Source organism: Haliaeetus albicilla, chromosome Z (assembly GCF_947461875.1).
Source record: "Haliaeetus albicilla chromosome Z, bHalAlb1.1, whole genome shotgun sequence".
NCBI lineage: Eukaryota > Metazoa > Chordata > Aves > Accipitriformes > Accipitridae > Haliaeetus > Haliaeetus albicilla.
The window spans coordinates 31290654-31313508 of record NC_091516.1 but is presented as its reverse complement, the minus strand read 5'-3'; the positions used below and the strand labels follow the sequence as shown (position 1 = coordinate 31313508).

At 38.6% G+C, this 22855-nt stretch overlaps 1 protein-coding gene across 2 annotated transcripts in view; it reads left to right on the top strand.

Annotated features, from left to right (window-relative positions):
- FRMD3 (FERM domain containing 3) overlaps positions 1 to 22855 on the top strand; it is a 261212-nt gene that overhangs the window by 202056 nt on the left and 36301 nt on the right. For both annotated transcript variants that reach the window (XM_069777625.1, XM_069777627.1), the window contains 3 exons: positions 1305 to 1383; positions 13561 to 13658; positions 14868 to 14991. In XM_069777625.1, the coding sequence (XP_069633726.1) occupies positions 1305 to 1383; positions 13561 to 13658; positions 14868 to 14991 (301 nt within the window). The remainder of the gene's footprint in view (positions 1 to 1304; positions 1384 to 13560; positions 13659 to 14867; positions 14992 to 22855) is intronic.

Genomic DNA, 22855 nt, shown 5'->3' with positions numbered 1-22855 from the left:
ATAGTTAAATATTTTAATAAAAGGATTATAATTCTGCACTCAGGTCTGTAGGACACTCCCAAATGAGCACAGTGATCACATATTCCCATTTTGTTTGAAGCCTCAGCTTTCCCTCTACTTATGTCCATCTAGAAATGACCGTGCTGGTAAACATTTTGGTAAAGAGGACCCCTGCATGGCTTACTGTGCTGAGGCCCTTGCTGCCTGGACAGCAGTTGTGCCTTGGTGCTCGCTCTAACCCCATGCTTTCTCTTGCTCTTAGCAGCGGGCCAGCCAGTTACCATGGCTTGTGTAATATAGGTGGTTTTCTTCCCCACACCATTTACCTTTTGAAGATGCACTATTTTCCTTCTTACTTCGAACTGGAATTTAAAACAAGAACATTACCTGGCTACATATAGCTCTGAGGGCTCTGCCTACCTGTGTATTGTGCCTGATGTGATATATTTAAGCCTTCTACTTGGTCTCCACATGTCTGTTATCCTAACATGATTGTCACAAGATGCCTCTTTGATTAGAATAATAGTCTTCAATTTGCTTTCTGTCCCTTCTGTAATCACTGAAAGATCAACTGGTTTAGGATTAGGTAGTATCTTGAATGCTATCAAAGATACAACAGTGGTATATAAAGCTGTGTTCATTAATGTAAAACTGAGAGACACTGATTGCAGAATTGAAATGATTCCTGTTACTCCAATTTTCTTTTTCTCTTTCTTTCTTTCTTTCTTTGTGTTGAGAAGTGAAAGTATTGTACTTAAGGCCTGGTATTTATACCATAGCTCAGGAGTAGGTGATGTAGTCTTATTAAATACAGGAAACAGAAACAGTTCTGTTGTCTCCAGCTTCATTAGCTAAATTTAATGAATTTTTTTTTCCATTTTGTAGTCTAGGCTTTATCATTATCAGGAATAACAAATATACATAACACCTTTGTATCTCATTGTGACAAGATGCAATTGGTTCCTGTTTATGAATTGCCAAAAAACAAAAAAAAGGAGCAGCCCAAATGCATTTTGTACTTCTTAGATCAAGCAATACGTCTTGTGAGATGCAAAACTGTTTATAAATTGATTTGCCTATGTTAGGTGTATTTTGCACGTGCTTTGGCCTTCTTTGTCATATGATCTATTCCTTTTATATGTATATATAATATTTATTGGTTTTGTTTGAATCCCTGCCTGATGCTTCAGAGCTAACCATCACACAGGCTACTTTTGTAAGACTCTCGGAGGCCACTCCTTCAGAGTGGCTGAGGCAATGTTTGTTTGCTACTGTTCTCATGCTTTTTCTTTATAATGTTTCAGCTCATCCACCATATACCATGTGCTTTAGAGTGAAATTCTACCCACATGAACCCTTGAAGATTAAAGAAGAGCTCACCAGGTATTTTTTTGTTTGTTTGTCTGTGCATTTAATGTATATCGTTAAGTTCAAAATAAGACAGTTTGTTGTGTAGGGTAGGGTTCTCACTATTTACGCTAAAATACTAGAGTAGACAGACATCTGCACTACTGATAGCTTTTTTATGTATTGTGATACCTATAGATTTTTAAAAGCAGTTTAAGGGGACTTTTCTATAACATACATAGAAGTAGTGATATTCTTGAAGAACTTTCAGAATGAGAAGCAGTGATCAAGTGGCTGGGCAAGGATTATCCTGACTCTTCCCCTGGCAAGGATTGTAGTCTTGAGTAAGTTTCTTTTGTGTCTTAGTTTTTCTTTTTTTACTGTGAAATAATCTGTGAAGTTTAATTCAGTAATGGCTCTAACTCTCTCAAAAGGAATGTGTATAGTCTCACTGAATTTTCTCTTGTGTGTGTCTTTAGGACCACAAACAAGATGATAGTATTTTTAAAGTACTGATAGACCTTTAGCAAACTGATGTAGATGCGCAATATATTTATGTTTTTAAAGGACAGCTACTCTGGAGGTTAAGATGTCTTGTTGATTATACTGGAGTTTTCCAGCTTATGCTGTGAAAACAGCTGTGCAACAGATCAGTCATACTTAATGAATGGGACTTTCATCCTTCCTCATAGCCATTCTGAATATTCTGTTGCTCTGGGTATTTTTCAAGGAACGTACTTGGGGGGAAAAATGTAGGAAAATAACAGCTCTTTTGACCTCTGCACCAGCTGTGCAGGACCATATGTACGCCTTACTATGTTGTAGTTAGCAGGTCACACCGCTGACTAATAGTTGCATGTTGCAGAAGCATGGAGCGCCTGAGCACTTGTTGCCTTGAGTTCTTCATTGATGCTTTCCCCAAGCCCTGAAAATTCTTTTGCTCACAAGTCACTTCATGAATGGGAGTGATCCCATTATCCCATGTCTCATACTGAAAGTTTCAGGAACAGCTTGCATTTGCTGAATGGTAAGTTTATAGTTTGTATAGAGCAGCTGGAACATACAGTTCATATTATAGCTGTTTATCTTGGGTGAAATATTGAAATTGTTTAGCTGAGTGAACAGGTTGTAAACCAGGAAGTCAAGGGATTTTCACTATTTGTTAGTGTTTGTCCTTGGATGAATGTTTTACTTTTTATGAGCCAGAGTATAAACTTTGTATAGACTTTCCTCACTCAAGAGCCTTAATTAATTGATTTTTTTTTAACTACTTGGAAACCCTCCCAGAAGAAGTGTTATCGAAATGCAAAGCACCTAGAATTAGCTCACTGAAGTGTATTGTGCTTTCAGTATGTTTTAGGCTTTGCTGGAACATTTCAAATAAATTTTTAAAGTCAAGCTACTGTATGAAAAATGTTTTATGGTCTTTTGTTAAAACTAATCCTATTAAGACCTTAAAAAGGAGTAATAATTTCTCTTTTCTTATGTCCACCTTGTGCACACGACACCTTTTTGTACTTGATCAGCTTTATAGTTTCCCAATGTTGCTATTTGGGAAGCTTTGCTTTGTCTCTGCCCAGGTCTCCTACACAATAACAAAGTATAGGAAATGCTCCTGAAATAAGCAAGTGAAGTGTAGTGTAACTCGCCTCTGAGAATTTGCTTTACTGTCTAAAGCGGAAGGTTAGCTTCAAGGTGATGCTCTGCATTGGCTTGAGTTGCTTTTTTTTTTCCTTGAATTGCAATGATTGGTGAAACTCAAGAAGAAAAATGTCCATTAGTATTTGACAGAGGGCAGTCATGAATCCTTGGTAGCTAGTTGGCTCTTTGGTAGGTTTTCTGTTGTTTGGTTGGTTTTTTTCCTTAGCTCTGCTCAGTCTGTTCACTGGACAATCACATTTGTAGCAGTGTGTGCATAAGATGATTTGAAAATGAAATAATATTGTCACCCTTTGACATAAAAGCCATCTGTACTTCATAGCTGTATATACAGTCAGCTGAGTCAGTAATGCTGCTTTGCATTTCTGCTACTCTGTGCCTAATGCATGTCACAGAGCTACTTTCTTGCTTCTTCGACTGGGTAGAGAAATCTGACAGGCGTCAGTAGTCCCCATTTAGGTAATGAAATTAAGATACAGTAGGACACCCAGACACAATGTCACACTACTCTTTGGTTCAGAATATTAATTAACCCTGTCTAAATCCCCCATGTGGATTATTGTCGATGCAGTCTTTGTAAAAGCTTTATAGGAATAAATCTTTAATGAAGCACCTTAGAGACACCAAAGAGACATAAAGATGTTAAAAAGAGCTGGTTTTCCTGCTCTTCCACAGCAATATCTGATGTAAAAAAAAAGAAAAATCATCTGTTCAGTACATGAAGCTGTGTGTGTATGGGGTAAATTTTTTGATTTCATGAAAATAGTATAACATGGATAGAAATACTATTCAGGATTTAGATATCAATTGCAGGAAGAAAATTGAGTACTTGTCGTCTCAGATCACTGCTGCTTCATTTCTATCCTACCTTTGGTAGAGGAGGCTGGACTGTTATCCTTGAGTTAGCCTGTGGTTTTACGGGCGGAACTATTTTCAGGAAATTAAGTTGGAGAATGACATAGCTGAAGTTATCCCTCTGTCTATGATATTATAGAAAATAACCCTTGTAAGAGCCTGAAAATGTGTGTACACCATGTGTTCAGAGGCCAGGAGTGCCTTGGGCAAAGGTTCAAGCCATGCGCTTGCCTGTCACTGCATTTCGTTCCACTGCTAAGGGCGCCTGTAAATATTGTCAGTCACATCGTACCATTCCAGCGGCTTACTTTCATCTTTTCTCATTTTAATTAACGATTGCTTCCACAGCTATTATTTTGAAATAAAATCAGTGCCTGCCTCTGGATGTTATGGCACTTCGAGATATTATTGCTAAATAAGAAATTCTATGGACTCAGAACAAAATTTCTGCCTCTCACCACAGCCGGAGGTGCTGTGTGGTCCATGATTATTGTTTCCTCTAGAGTCAGCTGGCATTAGGACTGTAATTCACAAGTTAACTTCAGTGGCCAGGGGATTGTTGCCTTGAGGTCTCTTGTTTCTGTAATAACAGACTACCTGAAACCCAACTTGTCAACAAAGCTCAAATCTTAATGCACTTCAATGCTTAACCTTAACTCAGCTCCTTAACTTGTGTCAACATGGATTTAGAAGATCTGTCCTTATTTTTGGAAATACTGCTTTCTCAGTGGGGCAGTGAGGCCATACATGTTTAAAATGTGTTTGAGAAAGATTAAAGACACACTTTTTCTTTTTTAATAGTTAAACTAATCAGGCATTTTTTCCAATGCCTTCTAAAAAATTCTGAGGGGAAAGTGGCAAGGATTTAACTTATTTTGCTCAAGCGGTTGGGCCTCTGAATTTATTTCAGGTGCACTGGAGGCTCAGCAGGTTGCAACACAAACTGAATATGGATTTTTGAACAGTTTGTGTAATCTTTTAAACAGAGGGAAGTGCTCAACCTTACTAGAAGAGTGATGTTCCTCTATAGTGTGGCCATCTCTGAGGGTTTGACTTCTGCTTCATGTGTAGTATGTGGAGGACATCAGGCTTTTCTGAATGGTACATCTGTGGCTTTCTAGATCTGATTGTCTAGCACTTATAGGTGACATGAAGTCAAAACAAAGAACTTCACTTTCAGAAAACAGTGTTTAACTGGCTTCACTGAGCATCCCTAATGGGAGTAATAACTACTAGTTTTTAATTAGGCAATAGCAACATGACAAGCAGGTTCTCACATCTCCCTTGTTCCCTGCCATGCATACCTGTAAAACATAATTTCAGTTTCTTTACTTGTTAAATCAGCATCTGCTCTGCAGCCTGTTTTCTGGCTGACACTACGCAGGATTGGGGTAGAGGCCTTGAATAAGTACATTTTCAGTTTTACTGCTGGTTTCCTTTTCTCCTAATTTTCTTTTTTTCCTATCTTTTTGGTGCCTTCCAGTTGTTTTTCCAGGTAGCATGACAGGCTTGATAGTGAGAGGGGGTTTTCTTTAGCTATGTGCATGGAATGATGTGCAGATAAAAGGATATTCCAGAGTTCACTACGATGGTCAAGATTATTCTGCTGGTGTGGCATGCAAAGATATATAATATATATTATTGCCATAAAGGAAGTTGTAATGACAGAGGTCATTCAATCCGCAGTACACACAGCATCCCACTACACTGTCTGGAAAGCACAGATATTTTTGCTCTGTGCCTCTCTTCACTGTTCTTTGATCACAGGTCAGAGCCCTGGGAGGGCCCAGAGCTGACAAAGCCTGAGATGCTGCATGTGAACAGAATGGGAACAATCAAGGGACTGTGAACAGATGGATCCAAAGACCAGTCATACTTGAGCACAGATTTTTACTATGTTATTTCTTTTCAGTGTTCTTGTCTAGGTAGTAAATAAATCAGTATTTGTTCTTTCTTATGTAATAAAGCAGTCCCAGGCCTCATGCCGTCTTATCTCCAAATCCCTACATTATACTGTGTATGTATAATTAAAATGAGAGAATATAAAGTCCTCTGAGGTCCCAAAGAAATGATCTAAAATGCTACAGATAATACTGTATCAGCAGTAATCCATGATTATTGTAGAAAAAACAAACCTGGAAGAGGGCACGAGTGAGTAGCTGGCAGAATTAACCAAAGATGGATTATTTCAACTAGCTTTCATCATGTCTTTTTCCTAATCCATATTTCCTAATCCAAGAAGCAGTTCTTCAGTCACTAGGCTGTCATAAAACAGTGTAATGAGTACTTTCATACAAGAAAAGCAGATAAAATTGTTTAACTGGAAGTCATATAAAATGACAAACTCTTGGGGTATGTAATCATGGCAAATTCAAGAGCCCTGAGTGAGCTAGATTGGGTGAGGAAGAACAATACAGCTGCATGCATGCAGTGCTTGACAAGTCCTGTCTCAAACAGCTGTACTTGATATTGCCTTGTACTGAAAAGCCTGGTGCTTTTCCCTCCAGAAGTAAGAGGCCAGTTGAGGCTGATTGGGCTCCAGCTGGTTGTTAATGCTTGAATATCAAACCATTTATTAGCAAGTTGAAAAGTCTTGCAATATGTTCATCCTTCCAAGGGTGGGCCAATATGAGGTGGGCCTGTGCTGCTGAAGCCTGTTCCAGGCATCATTTAGGAACACCTCTGCCTCTCTGGGTACCCCGTCCTGCTTTTCTTGAGATGTGCAATGGTGGCTATGTTTTGATGCCTCTGCAAGTTCACTTGTCTGTTTTGGCTTTCTCAAGGCCATATTGGCAGTTGGCAAGTGAGTTTATAGTTCTAACAGTATTGGACTCACAATCAGATTGAATAGCATAGGTCTTAAACATGAATGAGAGTCGTTAGTAAGAGCACTTAGTGCTGGCAGGCTTGCAGATAACATTCAGGTCAGAGAAAAAAATTATCCAGGAGAGTCCTGGATATTTTGGTGGACCTTGTGCCTGTGGGAGAAGGAGACCTTACATGTTCAGAGGTTCTCGTGTGGTCCTCTGAGGGGAAGGCAGGAGGGCTGAGAAGATACAGTTCAGTTGTGGAAGTCTGCAGAGGAGAACCTATTCCTGTGCTGTGGTGGGGCTTTTATGTACCCAGTATCCAAAACAAAGCTTGTCCCTTACCACTCCCTTGTCCTCTTTATTCATTGATGAAATGAATTCTTGTGTAGCAATAAAGCTTTTTTTCCCCCTGTAGCCAGTACTGTCAAGCAGGTGGCTGGCATGGTAATTTTTCATGCTTTTCCCTTTTCCCAAGCAAAGACCGTACACTGTAATGCAGGCGCTGGCCAGCTCCGAAGCCAGGAGGACAAGCCTACATATTGCTAGATCTAAGTAGCAGTTATCATCCTGACCACAGATATGAGACATTTGAGATTACTGGAAAGCTGTTATTCAAGTGACCTTCCCACTCTCAACCCAGGCAGAAAATGGACAATTTCTTTCTGAAGGAATAGTTTTGGTGTTTTGGTTTGTTGTTTGTTTGTTTGTTTTGTTTGTTAATACTGTGGATACAGAGCTTCTCTGATGATTTTGGCAATCTAGGAGGGACATAGATTCGGGATGGAGTTATGGGGTGCTGTTACTTTCATGGTGTTTGAATCCTTAGCATTAGTACTTCTTTCTAGAAGGCATAGAACAAGGAGGGTGGTTCTTCCTACAGGTGCCTGTTAACACTAAAGACAGTAATGCAGTTTCACAAATATGTTAACAAAGTAGTTCCTACTACTTTTGGTGTTAGATATTTTAAGAGAAATAGATTTTTCTTTTTTTCTGTGTTTGAATGAAGATTATGTTTTGAAGTCATGATGGCTATGCCCCTAGTTCCTAATTCCTCTGCCAGAATTTGGCTTATGACTGATTAGATGGATTGATAGGGCAACTGCTATATTAATATCACTGCGGTGTGCTTATTGCCATGTGTATCTGTTTTACAAATGCTGTGATGGGTTTAAAGCCACGCTAGTGTGAACAAAACTTTCATATTGTTCCAGAAAAAAGAGAAAACAAATAGATTATCTCCCCCTCACCCAAATTCACTAAAAGGTTTCTTGAATTATTGTATTAGGAATTTTAATAATTACATACTGGCCTGTTCATTTTAGTAGTATTTGCTGGATCTGTTGCTCATGAATTTGTGCTTTTTTTGGACTTAGTAATACCATTTTTCTTCACAGCCTTCTGAGGTAGTTAGTTCACTACCTGCTGTGTAAGGTACTTTCTTTTGTCTACCTTAAGCAATTTCCTGATTTCACTGACTTCCCCCTAGGTCTAGTATTGCAGGATTCAGGGAATAGCAGTTCTGCATTTGCCTTTCCCACTACCCTCAGGATTTCATAAGACTCACTCTTATTCCACCTCAGTCACCGTCTCCTTGTAAGGGCAGCTCTATCCTCTCACTCATTTTAGTTCTTCTCTGTGTCAAGCTCAGCTATGTCTTACTTAGGATGCAGAGGCTACTGCTAGGTAAAATGTTCAAGAAGTGATTACACCAAGGCTTTAAAGAGTGGCAAAATGCCCCTCTGTCTTGTTCACAATATCTTTCCTGATGATGCTGAACATTTTATTGGCTTTTTCGGCTGCTGCTGCACCCAGACTTGATGATTTCAGAGACCTGTCTGTGATGACCCCCAGATTTTTCTGTCAACTCTGTGTTTTATCAGTAGCTAATAGAGTGATGGCTTTTCTTTAAATTATAAGATATCAAAATACTTCTTAAATATTAGTAAATAGACAAACTATATTTTTAGAAAATATAATTATTTTTTCTATTAGCCTTTTTATCTAGTTGGCACTGTAAAGTATAGAAAAGTTGTTCTCTTAGTTGTGGTATTACATACTAGCATGTAGTAGTTAGTGTTTAGGTTAGAGTCATAGACTTTGGCAGGAAACTAGTGCACCTGCAGTGTACTTGATGATATCTACAGTAAAGACAAGATGCGAAGTTAATGTCCAGAATAATATACATAAAGATCTCATAAATTCTACTGGGGGAGGAGGACACCCAATCCAGGAATATTGTAAACATGTTCATTTGCCCTCTGCTACTCTGCACCTGAGTATGCACAGTAGCATGGGAAAGAGCAGTTCAGTCAAAGTCAGACACCAAGCTGAGATAACAGTTTTTGAAACATTGCTGGATATCTCAAGGTGACCGTGTGTGTCAGCTGGAAAGGCTGCGACAACGCTGGGAGAAATGCATTACTGGAATAAAATGAGTGAAGTGACTTGAATACAAGGAAAAACCACTACATGGACAAACCACAAAGTTTGGCTGTGGGAAAGCTTTCCTGCCTCATCAAACATCTTAAAATAGATAAATAAATTGTTTGTTAAGCAGTTAGCAACATGGTCTCTGGGGGTCATGAAGCCTGCTTAAAAACAATAATAGATATTGCTGACCCTTCATCTGCAGTTGCGGGAACGGCTTGGCTAACCTGGAGTTGAGTCATCTGTATTGCAAACAGATAATAGATGGAAAAGAGTTTGTTCCAATGATAGACACTTATGAGCATAAGCGCTGAAGCATACATTTACTAGCTTGCTGGTAAGCCTGAGTACTTAGGGCTGTAAATCAGGCTATAAAGTTGTGCCAGGGCTTGGAAAGAACAGCTGTGGTAAAAGTACATGAGAAGCAACAAAATTAGATCTGATTTTGCAAGTTATTTCTGTAAGTATAGGCAATTTTCAGTACATGCTAAAACCTTACTGAATTCAGGAGTCAGGTACGCATTCATAGGTCTTTGCTGACCTGGGACAGAAAGTACTTTATCAGGATTATAGGAAGTGTCTGAGGTTGAGCCAAACTTTGTCAAAGCTTGCAATGTTGGCTTCTAGTGCAAAGTGCATATATCTCCTTCATTTAAAAAAAACTCCTTAACGTCTTAGTCTTGTTCCAGGCTGGCCTTCTTGCTTTGAAGATGAATAGCATCCTATGCAGCTTGCTGTGTGGGTGGTCTCTGAAAAACACATTCAGACTCTCTGGTTCTGCTCTGCATGGGTATTCCCCTGCCTTTCTTACGAGTGTAAGTGCTTCCCTTGTGTCCCAGCTAAGAATTTCTCGTCTCTACTGGGAACTGTGGTGTGTGCCTCTTTTCCCCTCTTGACTGCTGCCATCTGTCTTGGAGATGTTTCTTTTTTTCTTCTTTTTTTTTTTTTCCTCTTTTTTTTTCTCAGAAATGAAATAATTCTTTAAAAGTGTGATTTTGAACTATTTGATTAAGGATTTCAATGGTCAAATGCATGCAGCAACTCAGTAGCACAGAACCTTAGTGACAGAAGAAATAAACTTCAGTATTTTTATTTTAAAAATTATTAGTGTAATAGAAAGGTACAGGAACAATTTAAGAGACACCCCCTTGCCCCCCAAACAGCCAATGAAACATTGCAACAACAAAGCCCTTCCACATAAGGGAGGAAAACCACAGCTTTTTCCTCAGACTAGCAAGTGCTAGGGATTATATATTTTAAAGCAAAGACAGATGAATAACATCTATGGCCCACGTTTGTGACAGAAGCTAGCCTACGTGATGGCTTGTGTTCAGCTCTGTCATCCCAGGATGATCACTGGGAAGAAATCATCTCTGAGGCACAAATGTTCTTTTCCCTAAAATTATGTCTTATGTGCTGTTTTTGTTACATATCCTCTGCTTACTCTTATTTATCTTCTGTTAACATACCTCTCAGCAAAAACTGAATATGTGTTTGTGTTTTCCCAATTGTTACAGAAAAGAAGTATTTCCTGGTGTGTTAGGGAGACAAGACAATGAAAAATGTGTTATCCTGAAGTTATGGAAAAATTGTGATAGAAATTTTCTGCAATTTTTTAATTCTGATTTTTTTTTTAAATTCTGAACAACTTGCAGAGCTAGTGATTTAGCTGGAGGGAATGGATAATAATACATTTTTATTAGCTTCATGTAATTGACAAAAGTGCATATATTGACAATTTAGATTGAAAGAGTATATTTATTTTTTATTGTAATGAAACTAACTTTGGGGGGTATTTTTTTGACAAATTTTGGTAGTTTCACATTGCAAACAGGCTTAAGCAAGAAACTAGTATAAAACCTATATTATTCCTGTTTGATTTTTTTCTGGGGAAAATAAACCCATGCATTTCTTGTTTAAGATTAGCTCAGATAACTGAGACTATTATGGATGCAGAAATTTAATAACGACATTGAGGATCTTTGTTCCTGGTCAGCAACAAACTATTTGCTTAGAAATGCCACAAGTATGCACGCTTCCACCCAAACTCCCATGTTAATCTATATAGAATTTTAGTGGAATGTATAGAAATTAGTTTTTGCCCTCATCCTGGGGGATTTCTGTTGATGCTGCTGTTGTGTTTGATCCTAAGTGCCAGTGTAGTATCTTAGTGACCCATCACAAACTGTTGTATTTATGGCTGTCCCCCCGTATTAAAAAAACTGGTTTTGGATTCTACCGAATTCATGTATTTGTGTTTTCAGGTTTATTCTCACAAAATAACTGGATACTGGGCGGGGAGGGGGACTCCCTGCCATCTCACTTCAGGACTCTAACTTGTGATTTCTTTCATAGCATTTGAGAGAGAGAGAGAGGCTGCTTGACTCTTGAATAGGTGCTTTGAGTCAATTCTTGAAGATACTCCATGTTCCTTGGGCCCTGAAGATAATGGCTTGTAATAGATGGTCACAGTAGGCAGCATTGGCACCTAATCCTGTTACATGGGAAAGAATTTCCTGCAAAACTGTGTTTTCTTCTTGTAAATACCAAAATATTAATGGAAAAGTAACTGTTCATAGTGTTTGCTTCCATCTGTATAGCTGGAGAGTCAGACCTGGCACAGTCCTGACACTTCAGATTCTTAGTTCTCACCTCAGCCTCATGTCTGCAAATGTAGGTCAGGAGCAGTGGGTTAATATGCTTTTCTGGATGCCTATTTACTTTTGTATCTCATTATAGTAATTTTCAAACTCAGAAACTACCAATGTGCAGTGTGGTTGAAGATCTGTTGACCTTACAGCTCATCTAACAAGCCATGCTGTGAAATCTAGGGATGCCCTTTCATAGGTGGCTTTTTTTGGCACTTCTTAAAAGGTGAACTCAGTTTGGCCTCAAGCTAATGGTCACTCTGGAGAACCACAAGCCAATTTTTCACCCTGGAAAGATTTACCAAAGGTCTTAGGATGGGGACTGCTCATTTGCCCAAGTTACATATGGTATCTGCATCAATATACTGAGCTTTTTCCAGTAGGTTGTCATTGTGATTGAGAATTTTTACTGCATCTCACTGAGACCGTTGGTTCATCCTGATGCAGTTCTCCTCTGGGAACTACTTGTACTGTAGCAGTACCAAATTGTGGAAGTCAATTTGTGGGCTGTTACTGGACACTGATTACAGGGAAAAAAAAAGGGATTGCAAAATTAAAAAAAAGGCCTTGATGGGCAAAGTCCCTGTAGAAACTTATAATACTGTAATGCAGTGAAAGAATGTGTTCAAAATAAGAACAAATTGCTTTCTCAGTGGTAACTGTCTCCTATTTACATAGCATTTAGTAACAATCCAAGGAAAGGAAGAAAATTTCTCTTGCCCTTTAGATAATGCTTCCAATCTTGCTCAAATCCAGAACTCCCTGTAAGCTCCAGACAAGATACTTGGTGCAGGAGCTCACGGTACACACAGAACCAAGTAACTTGGGCAAAACATGTCTGACATCAGTGTTATTCATAGAGCACATTTTTATTGGCTACACTGCAGCTCAGGGTTGGAGAGGACTGGCAGCATCAGGCAATGTCCTGATGGTCTCCAGAAGCCACTCGGTCTGATAGCACCCTCCAGATAGTTGACTTTATCTGGCTAAAGCAATGCTTAAATGCTTTATTTTCCCAGAGGGGTGAAGCTGCTAAATGGTGCAGCTATAACCAGCCAGGTGGCTGGGAAAGGAGCTGCCAGTGAGTCACTGGGCTGTGAGTTGGTCTGTCTCTGGGAGGATGCTCTCTGGGAGAGAAAGCAAAAGAGAAAGTGATGGCCTCGCAGCTGCATCTCTCCTCTTGCAATTAGAAATAATGCTGCTCTGTGGTAGAAGGTGGAGGGCAGATAGAAGGAGCCTTTTGTTTTCTTCTCCCCAGTTCTTCTGGAGGGAGAACAGAGGTCTGAGAGGAATGGGAGAGGTTCCCCCCAGGCAAGTCCCCTTTGCCTGCTGCCCCCCTAGGCCTCAGGGAGTTGCTTTCACCTCAAAGCTTCATCTAGGATGCTTCACAGATTAAAAAAAGAAGAGGAAAGAAATCCTCTCTGCTGTGGTCAATCTGCTATTTTGTCCACAGCAATAGAGAGGTTTCCTTGTGTAAACCTGTAATTAATGAGAGGCGGTGTGCTCAAACACACTGACATTACTCTAATTTATTTCACTTTACTAATGAGCATTGTAACAGCTGTACATTTTAAATAAATTACTCTCCATGCTATCTCTTAGTGGGTTTTGGTGTCATTGTTTCATTGTTACTGAGCAAAATCTCTTGTCTTACATCTAGTTTTTCCTGTGGTTGCACTTTGCCTCTTTTTCCTGTCGTTTAAGGTAGCAAGAGAGAGATCCAGAATAGTTGCACAGCTGGTTTCACACCGATAAGTTAAATCTGTTACAAAAAGATGCCACATAGTTTCCTGATTTTTTAAATTATATTTCAGATACCTCTTATATCTACAAATAAAAAGGGACATTTTCCATGGCCGTTTGCTGTGTTCTTTTTCTGATGCTGCCTACCTGGGTGCCTGTATTGTCCAAGGTAAGTACAAGCAGCAGGCTTTTTCAAATACTTAACTGATAGGTGTGTTCAGTATAAAAAGAAACTCAGAACTGTTGTGGGAGTATAGCTAGCAGTAAAGTACGGGGCTTTTTTAATTGTACTGTTTCCCCGCATTGACATGCACTATAAAGTGTTTTAAGTAATTCAGCCATTTAGCCAACTAAACCCAAACTGGAACTTAAAAAAAAAATTCAAAACAACGGGTTGTCTTAGCATTTATGTGAAAGCATCAATATTAGATTCCAGTTATAAACAAAGCAAAATTCTGTTCTGAATCCTGAATGTAAATGTAGCCTATTCCATTTGACCTAAGCAAGAAAAAGTGTCATTCAGTGCCCTTTCTTATGGTAAAGAAGACTTGTGTGATGACAGAATCTCTGGCAAAAATAGTAGATGTAATTCAAGGATAAAGGTGTGTCCTGTCTCCCTCCCCCTTTTTTTTTCTCATCCTCTCCCTCATTTCCTTAGGGCTAAATTCAGGTATAGGCCTTAGATTGCACACAGAGAAATAGTTAGCTAGATGTCTGATTAGCGATGTCATGTGTGGAAGTCCACTTCATTCTGCCTTAATGTGAATGAAACTCTTAATGCAATATAAGGGAGCATATCCAAACTAAGATTGAGTTTAGACCTTATTAAAAGAGACTTATTTGGAAAATTAAAACACCAAATGCCATGTTTGGGTGCCTAAGTGATGCATCTTTTAGAAGAGGAATCAAATACTGTGCGCCACCTTAAATAATGTTACAGCCTGTGTTTCCCTGCTAGAACAGAATTAAACCAGTCCATATCAGTGAGGATAAATTAGTGTAGAAAAGAGGAGAATCTGGAGTGCATTGTTTCAGTTCTGTCTGGTGCCAGAATGACAGGTACTCAAAGGGTGAACATTACTTACACCTCTGTTTTACAGAGCATGTTTCTGCCACAGAAAATAGTTTAGGATTGCTAATTACTGCTGCAGTTAATAAACCATGAACTTCCCTTGAAACTCATTAATTGAAGCTGCAGTTACAAGGATTTTGTTGTTCAGTTAACTATCAATTCTTCAAAGTAACGTTCTTGACAGATGCTGGATCCTTACCTATCATGGAAGTACCTTGAATTACACTGTACTTAGTGACTATTTCCTTATTAACTAATATTGCAATTGAATTTTTCTGTTTTGTTTTGTATTTTGGATCTGTTTAGCTGAGCTTGGTGATTATGATCCTGATGAACACCCAGAGAATTACATCAGCGACTTTAAGATTTTTCCCAAGCAGTCACAAAAGCTCGAGAAGAAAATAGCTGAAATGCACAAAAATGAACTCAGGTAATTTTGACTGCTGTTTGGTAAAAAGACAGCTAAGAAATACTTTTATCTGTTTCCAAATAGTGTATGTTAATTTAGGAGGGTTTGTTCCTTGGATTATAATAGATGCTCTACCAATATACTGTCTAATATGCTGTATTTGAAAATGCAGTTTCAGCTTAGTGGGTTTTCTCTTCCTGTAAACCTTCATTAATCATAGCTGATTCCTGCTTGTGTGCTGGTAATTTAGACTGCATTCGTTTGAAATGTAGGTCTGGTTAGAGGGAGCGGCTCACATCATGAGAGCTGCTCTGGTTGATTAGTGGAATGACATCTTTCATTTAGGGATGACACTTATGCCTTTCGCTGTGAAATTCCTGTATGTAGTGCAGTTATAAAATTCTTGATAGATATTGACCTGACTGAAACTGTAATTAAGTTATTGTATCTGTAGGTTGTTAACATAGTGGTGGATTGCACAGAAATGTATTTAAATAACTTCTTTGGAAGACTAAGGAGGTGAGATTCAGAACTCTGCGTGCTCTTTTTCTGTCCTAAACTTTTAATAGTGTGACAAAGGGGAATGGAGAAAGATAGGCTAATCAGTCTTTCGGTTTCAAAGTTGAATGTGTTCCTGAAGAACAGTGTTTCAGGAGAGAAGTAGCAGTGAGTTGTGCAACTCTACCCTCTTCAGGATTGTCAGCGAATGACATGCACAGTTGTCGTGACGGTAGCTTGCGTGATGCCCCAGTCATTTCGCTCAGTTGAGGATAGTCCTCGGAAAACTTGGAAAGGAATAAGATATGCAGAAAATCAAATGAAAGCTACATAAAGTAGAAGGACAATTTTTATTCAAAGATTACAAGTCTCTTTGCACTTGCTTAAACCCTCTGTGTTTTGTTTTCATATTGAAGTATATAAGTAAATGCTCCGCTTAAGAATATGAATAGTGTTTATACAAAAATTAGGCTGTGAGACACCAAATTCCTGGGGGAAAAATAAGAAAATGAAGAATTCCTTTTCAGAGGGATTAAAGCTTAAAACACTTCTTTTTTTCAGAAGCCTATCAAATATGTTGTTCAACTGAAGTGCAACATTCATGACCATAATCTTGCCAATATTAATGCGTCTTCTCTTTTTTCCTTCATGAAACCTATATACTTTGTCTATATTTCTTTCAGTGAAACAATCTTTTAAATGGCACAGCTACATCTAATATTTTTAGAGCGGTCCAGGCTGCACTTTACACTGACCCATAGAAGCAGCCTTTTAAAAAAGAAAACAGAATTTCTCTTACTTTCAGTATTATCCTATACAGTGGCTGCAGATTTCCAAAGGATAAATTGAACCCTTTAAAAACAAGATCTTTCATCAATTCAGCCAAAGTGCAATTGGAAAGATTTTGATCAATTCAGTCTTTCAAGAACAGGCTAGTCCTTTATTTAAAGTTAGGAGAAGGGAAGGAAAGGTGGTTAGCCAAAGCTGATGGTTTTTGTATTTCATAGCCCTGGGAGAGAGGTATTTTTCTGTGTTGTTTTTTTTCCCTTGTGCATAATTCTGCCCATCCATTGTGAATTTAATCTGCTAGCTCCTTTATTGTGAATAACCAGACACATTTTTTTAGCTCCCCTCTCCTGTTGGTATAATGTTCCTGATCCTGTGACAGTAAATGTTACAAGCCTTCACACAGGTTCCTCTGGGATTCTCCTACCTGTGGATTCCCCCTATCAATGGCTGCTCAGTGTGTGAGGATGTCCCCTGAATTTCTTCAGTAGTCTTGGTGAGGGAGACTATTAATTATTGCCTTTTGGAAATCAGATGGTATCAACCCGACTTCTTTTGCCTGTGGATCTGCTGATTCCTGCAAAGAACTCCAGAAGGTGTTTGAGGTATAACTGTAATTTATAGCAGAACTCTCCTAATATATCCCACTTACATGTATATGTACCTTAATCCGCTTTCTATTCTAGATTTTACCAATTTATATGTTATGAATGTTAGGTTCAGTGGCTTATAGCTTGTTGCAGCCCTCAGGAGGTGTTTTCTTGCTTTTCTGTTTTCTTTCGCTTATGTCAGAATCTGGTGTGCCTTACCTATTTGTCTGGTTACAAAGACAGTTTCAGAGCTGTCTGGATAGCTACTATCTGGCAATTTTCTACTGTAACTCTGTCTTCCCAAAATTGATCATCATATTACATTTTTTATATCAGGGAGCCACTAGTCACATAAGACTTTTACATTTTTCCAGATATTTAATTCCATGGATCTCTATTCTAGGAGTACAAATTAATAACATATATCTGTCATATAATGAACAATATGAGAGGCCCAATGCCAAACGATTGGATTTCCGTACCTAGCTGGAAAAAGATGATTAGAAAAAACACTAAGCTTAGAGGCTTCTGTCTGATATTGATCAGCACATCTGTTTCACTGCATTCGGCAAGTTGAATTTTCTGATAAGAATTAATGTTTTGCTTCTCAATTAGTATTTAAAAAAATGGTGCAAATGGTTCCCCTGAACTTTTTTTTAACAAGATACTTGAGTGGCATGTTAGCTGAGAGCTAACATGTGAGGAGAGCAGAAGAGGCTAAGAGCCATTTTAACCCAGCTGCCATTCTGCTACCTTCAGAAGAGTTACTTCTGAGTTTCAGCACTGCAAGTGCGTCTGGTTCTTTGTTTTCTTCACACGTGTAAATAAATAAAGATCATGGCATCTTTCTTCTGCAGCAGGCTCCCATTAACCGAAGCTCTTTGGCCTGGAAGAGGCCAGTTCTTCACAGAATCCTGTCTTGGCATTGTCAAGGTCTGTTCACTGGGCACATCTTTTCTTCTGCCCTACAGCATGACAGAAGATTTTGTGTTTTGAAAGATACATGAAGACTGTGAGGGGAGTGTCTGGGAAGCAGCAGTAGGGTACCGTGACAGCTGCCAGTGACTTACTGACTCATCTTGTGTCATTTAGAAGCCTTGTTCTCATTAATTAAAACTGATGTATGACATGGTGCCCTTATTTCTTATCCTTTGTGGCTGTGATAACATCACTGGATTTTAGCAAAATGTGACCTTTTATGTGACTTTCCACTGCACCTAATTGCAAAAATATAAACGTGACAGACAGAAATGCATGTCAGCTTTACTGAGCTGTGATTAATTATCTTGTGAATTTTAATTAATGATTTTTCCCTCATTGAGAAAGGGACAGGTACAGGAATAATTTCATTGAACCTTACCAGTGGTGGGGCAAACACGTGCCTTGATTTCATCACAATACATATTCTCATTTTCCTGTCATTCCAAGTAAGCCCTCTTTTGACACACCGTATGCTGCTGGGAAGCGAAGGGATAATGCTCTTATGACTCTAAAAACTTAGAATATGTGAGGATGCACTAGGAACTGACGAGACTTAGAGACTTGTTCTTAAAAGAATTCAAAATTGATTTGAATGTTATGGTTTTGGGTATGGTTACAACAAAGCATAGCTACTGAAGTAATAGCTACTTGCATTTCTGTTTCCCTGCCACTCTTAATGGATTGGAAAAGATTTGGGCAATGAAAATCTACATATTCTGTGAGTGTGTTCTGGTATACCTTCATCTCCAAGTGAAGTGAATGCTAAGGTCCGTCCCCAGGTTGCTCAGTTGCATGTCTCTTTTCCCTTTTAGTTAGATGTGTGCAAGTGTTTGTAACATTGCACTGTAAAACAAATCAGTGAAATGATGTAAGTTAAAAATAACTTACTTTTACTTGGCTTCCACAAAAGTACATGGAACCACACGTTCAGTTCTCACCTATTTTGGCAGTATTAAAGATGTTTAATACACTGTACTGTGTTCAGTGTATAAAGCCATAGTTCATTTTTATTTCTGGTGACCAAAAGCCCACAGCTTAACAAAAATATAGTGAAGAATTCTGTATAGATTTGGGGAAAACCAAATGAAAACTAACCCATCAAATGAGGTTACACAGAGTCATGTAATCTTCTAAGTAGAGGAGAGGAAAGCTGAGTGAAAGGTTAATTCTTCAAGCATAACAGCACGGACTACTAGGATTACTGGGCTTTTATGGGAAAGATCACTCAGGTGATCTTAATAATCTCTTTGGGATTTGAGGTTTTGTTTTGTTATGGTTTTTTTTAACACATTAGGAGTTTGCTCCTTTCAGACATTCTCAGTTGTAATTTTTCCATGGCAGAATTAGCACTGTTTGTTTGTTTGGGCAACCTGCATTAGTAGCTGGCCTAGTTTTGCTTCTAGCTGTTGCTGTTGGATTTTGTGGGCTTCTCTTACGAAAGAAGGGACTTTGTACATATGTATGCACCAGTGTCAGTACTACTTCCAAATTGACTTCTGTGCTGTTACAACTGTGGGGTTTGCTTCAGATGACCAAATAAAACATCAGATGTTTTTAGTGCAGTCACATTCCTTCCTTCTTATGAATTTATATAAAATCTTATGTCCTTTAACAGAACATTTGTTACTCAATAAAATTCTCTGGCTATTGAAAGACACCTGTCAGCCAGAGCTCCCTGAGGCCAGACACCTGAAAATACAGAGATTTCCAAAGAGAAGATCTACATAAATCCCTATCAAGGGAATTTATATTTGTAGGAATCATTTTTTTTCCCTTTTTTCTTTTTTGAAAGGGCTCAGTGGTCAAAAATAAAGATTACTTTTTTCTATCCCACCTGAAAAGTAATGATAAATTTTTACTTATTTCTGATATGAAATATTATGCCATGTAATTTACATGAAAGTGTTATGTAAAAAGCCATTAATTTATCTGAAAGCCAAATGCAAGCATTAACTTTGTGCAGTAAATTGTAGAGTTACACGACCTGTTCAAATGCCTGTTTCCCAGGCTGACCCTATATAGGTAAATGCAAGTTATTTATTGTTGCTTGGGATGGCCAGCGTGGATACAGGCTCAAGATGGTTGAGTGCTACTGAATTGGCTGTCATCTCCATTGTGTGTATCAAATAATCCAGCTTTTGCAAAAGTCATATGTAGAAGGACATCTTTTGGGAGGAGAATAAGTTTCCTCTGAGGGTGTGAAATCACTGCCTTGTTCTGCTATTAACGATCTCAAAAGCAATTCAGACTTTTAAGCTAAAGGGTAGTATTTTCCTGAAAACTAGAGTAGCAAATTAATGCTTGTCTTTGATCCAAGCTAAATGAGAAGTGTTGTTTAAATTTGATTTGAAAGGCATATAACATTTTTATCCTTTGCTGCATTGTCTACCCTGTAACTACTTGGTGGGGATTTAAGCACTTTTAACTTTCCTTCACTTCTCTAACTCTTACTGTATTCCCTTCACTGTACCATCAGTTACCATGGGTGCTCAGACTCTGGTGCCAGCAGGAGTACAGGATTTTCCAGTCTCTAATGATCTGGCTTTCCAGCTCGTGCGGAGATGGAGCTGTCAGTGGAGCCACTGGCAAGCATAACTACAAATGTTACTATCAGAGTATATTCTGGGAGGCTGTCCTAGAAGACTTGGCAAGAGTTGGTAGAAAATGCTTCTCTTTGTGGGTGTTAATATCATTTGATCCAAGATTAAAGCAACTTCTTGCATGCTGTTGAATATATTAAAAAGTGCTAAAACTAAATTCCCATTTAGCAAGTCCAGAATAATGTGGATCATGTATTTCATTTAAAAGCTTCTTGCGATTAAAACTACATATTACCTGCTTTTATGCATATAATGTTGGCAGCACACTCATCTACACTTTATATTTAGCTTCTCGTACTATACTAATCACATCAGTACCCAACGGCCTTGTATACACAAAGGGAATGCTATTGGAAGGACATATGGTATGCTCCAAAACTTGCAAGTCATGTTATAGGAGACAAAAGCCACTTTGCTAGTGACTGAGGATCTGTTGAGGTTTACATGGAGGGGAGGGGGTAGTTTGGAAAAGAGCAGGACTTGGGCTACAGCAGGGATAGCTGACTTCCAGGCCTAAGGACCCAAAGTCTTTGTAGTTCTCAGCTATACAAAGTATATCAAGAACTTTGGAGAGCTGCGGAGGACAATGATGTGTAGCGGGAGTGCACAGGCAGATAGTGGCAACAGCTGCTCAGGGTCCCACCTACGTGACAACCCTGGGCTGCACTGAATGTCCTCTTCACCTCAGCTTTGACAGCCCATGCTTGCTCATTTACAGTTTCCCAATGTAGGCATTTAGATTTATCCATCAGGCTATATGTTGGCACATGTCACTGCAACTTCAAAATTAGGTAATTCTTTCAATTTAGCAATCTGCTATTAGAATGCCATTGTGTTTGCTGTAATAGATGAATAATTTGTTTGTTTCTGTTCTGCTATATTTTCCTGGTGTATTCTTTCACTCCGTAATTCCTATCAGTTTTAATTTGACTGAATTAGAGAGATGGCTGGAATGTATATTTATTAGAAGTTTGAAATAACAGGTTCTCCGTGTCACCTACTTATTTCCCTGAAAAATGATGTGTGTGTTGCTTTCCTCAAAACTTTGTTCTTCTGAACCACTTTTTTCTTACAGAACTGTGCTCAAAACCATTTAAAATTAAGGAACCATATTTGTAATTCTGGATGCACTTAGTTGAATATGGTAGGAGTGAGATGCTGTTTTGTTGGATTGGTGTTTGCATGGCACAGACAGTATTCCCAGAAGCTTTAGGGTAAGAAGCAGCTTTAACTGAGCATGATTTTAATGGAAGATTATTGTTAATGGAAGATGCAGTTGTAGCAGCAATCTAGAGAAAGGAACTTCAGAGACAAAACAGGTGTCTTTCCCCTCCTCTTTTCCCAAAGGTCTACCTGATACAATGAAAACCTGAAAAGATATATCAATATATGTGACTTTTCTTTTAATGGGAATTCCAAGAAGTATTCAGTAGAAAGAATAATCTACTTGAATTGAGAAAGGTAGCTGGTTTTGTTGTAATATCGATAATTTTTTAGCTTTAGGAAAGTTTTATTTTTTGTGTGTGTGTATGTGCATGTGCTTCCCCCCTGCCCCTCCCCGGGAAGAGTGTTCATAATCATGATCCACAAATGTGTTTGGTTTCTTTACCAAGCTAGTTGTTGCCTGTCTCATAGTGAGGTTTGGATTCAGGTTCTGCATATTTAGCATACTGGTGAATTCAGATGTCTGTGTGAATTTCTAGAAGTCATTTCTTCATCAGCTGAAGGGACCTATTTCCTCTGCCCCTCTCCTCCCTCCCCACCTCTTCTTTATCTGGGAGAAAGCTTTGTAGGCTAGATGTGTGTGGACCAGAAGAACGAATCTACTGTGATATTAAAAACAGAGAGCTCAGTAGATGTCTCTGTATCATGGGAATAGATTTTAAATTAATGGTAAATTAAAACTGCATCTGCTCTGTAAATGTATTCTGTCTGTTGAATAAGCTTAAAGCTGTCTGCATCACTGCATCAGTTTATGAAGTGAAGTTGAAATACAGATACCTAAGCACAGACTTCAGAGATACCACCTCAGTCTGATCTCCAAAGGCACACAAGTAATTTGAAATGTTCTGGTAGAAGGAGTTATGTAAGTGACACATGTCATTACCGTGTGCATGGTGTAAAATTAAACACATAAGCATTTAATAGACTTGTAAAAGAGTTTGATTATTGTTTTAAAGTGATTATTCAGGTTTTTCTGATCCTAGGATTCTATCTGTCTGAGAGAAAAAACAATTTTGCAGTACAGGTTAAAATTGATATTTGAGTATTCTGCAGTTTTCTAAGTTTTACATGTTCCAGCAACATTTCAGCAATTCAGCTACTTGCCAGATGTTAAGGTCTCTTTTCATAGGCAGACCCATCTAAAGGCTTTTGCTCTCCTGAATGCTGGTGGCTCAGGCAGTTCTCAGGGGAGCAGCTCTGCTGCCT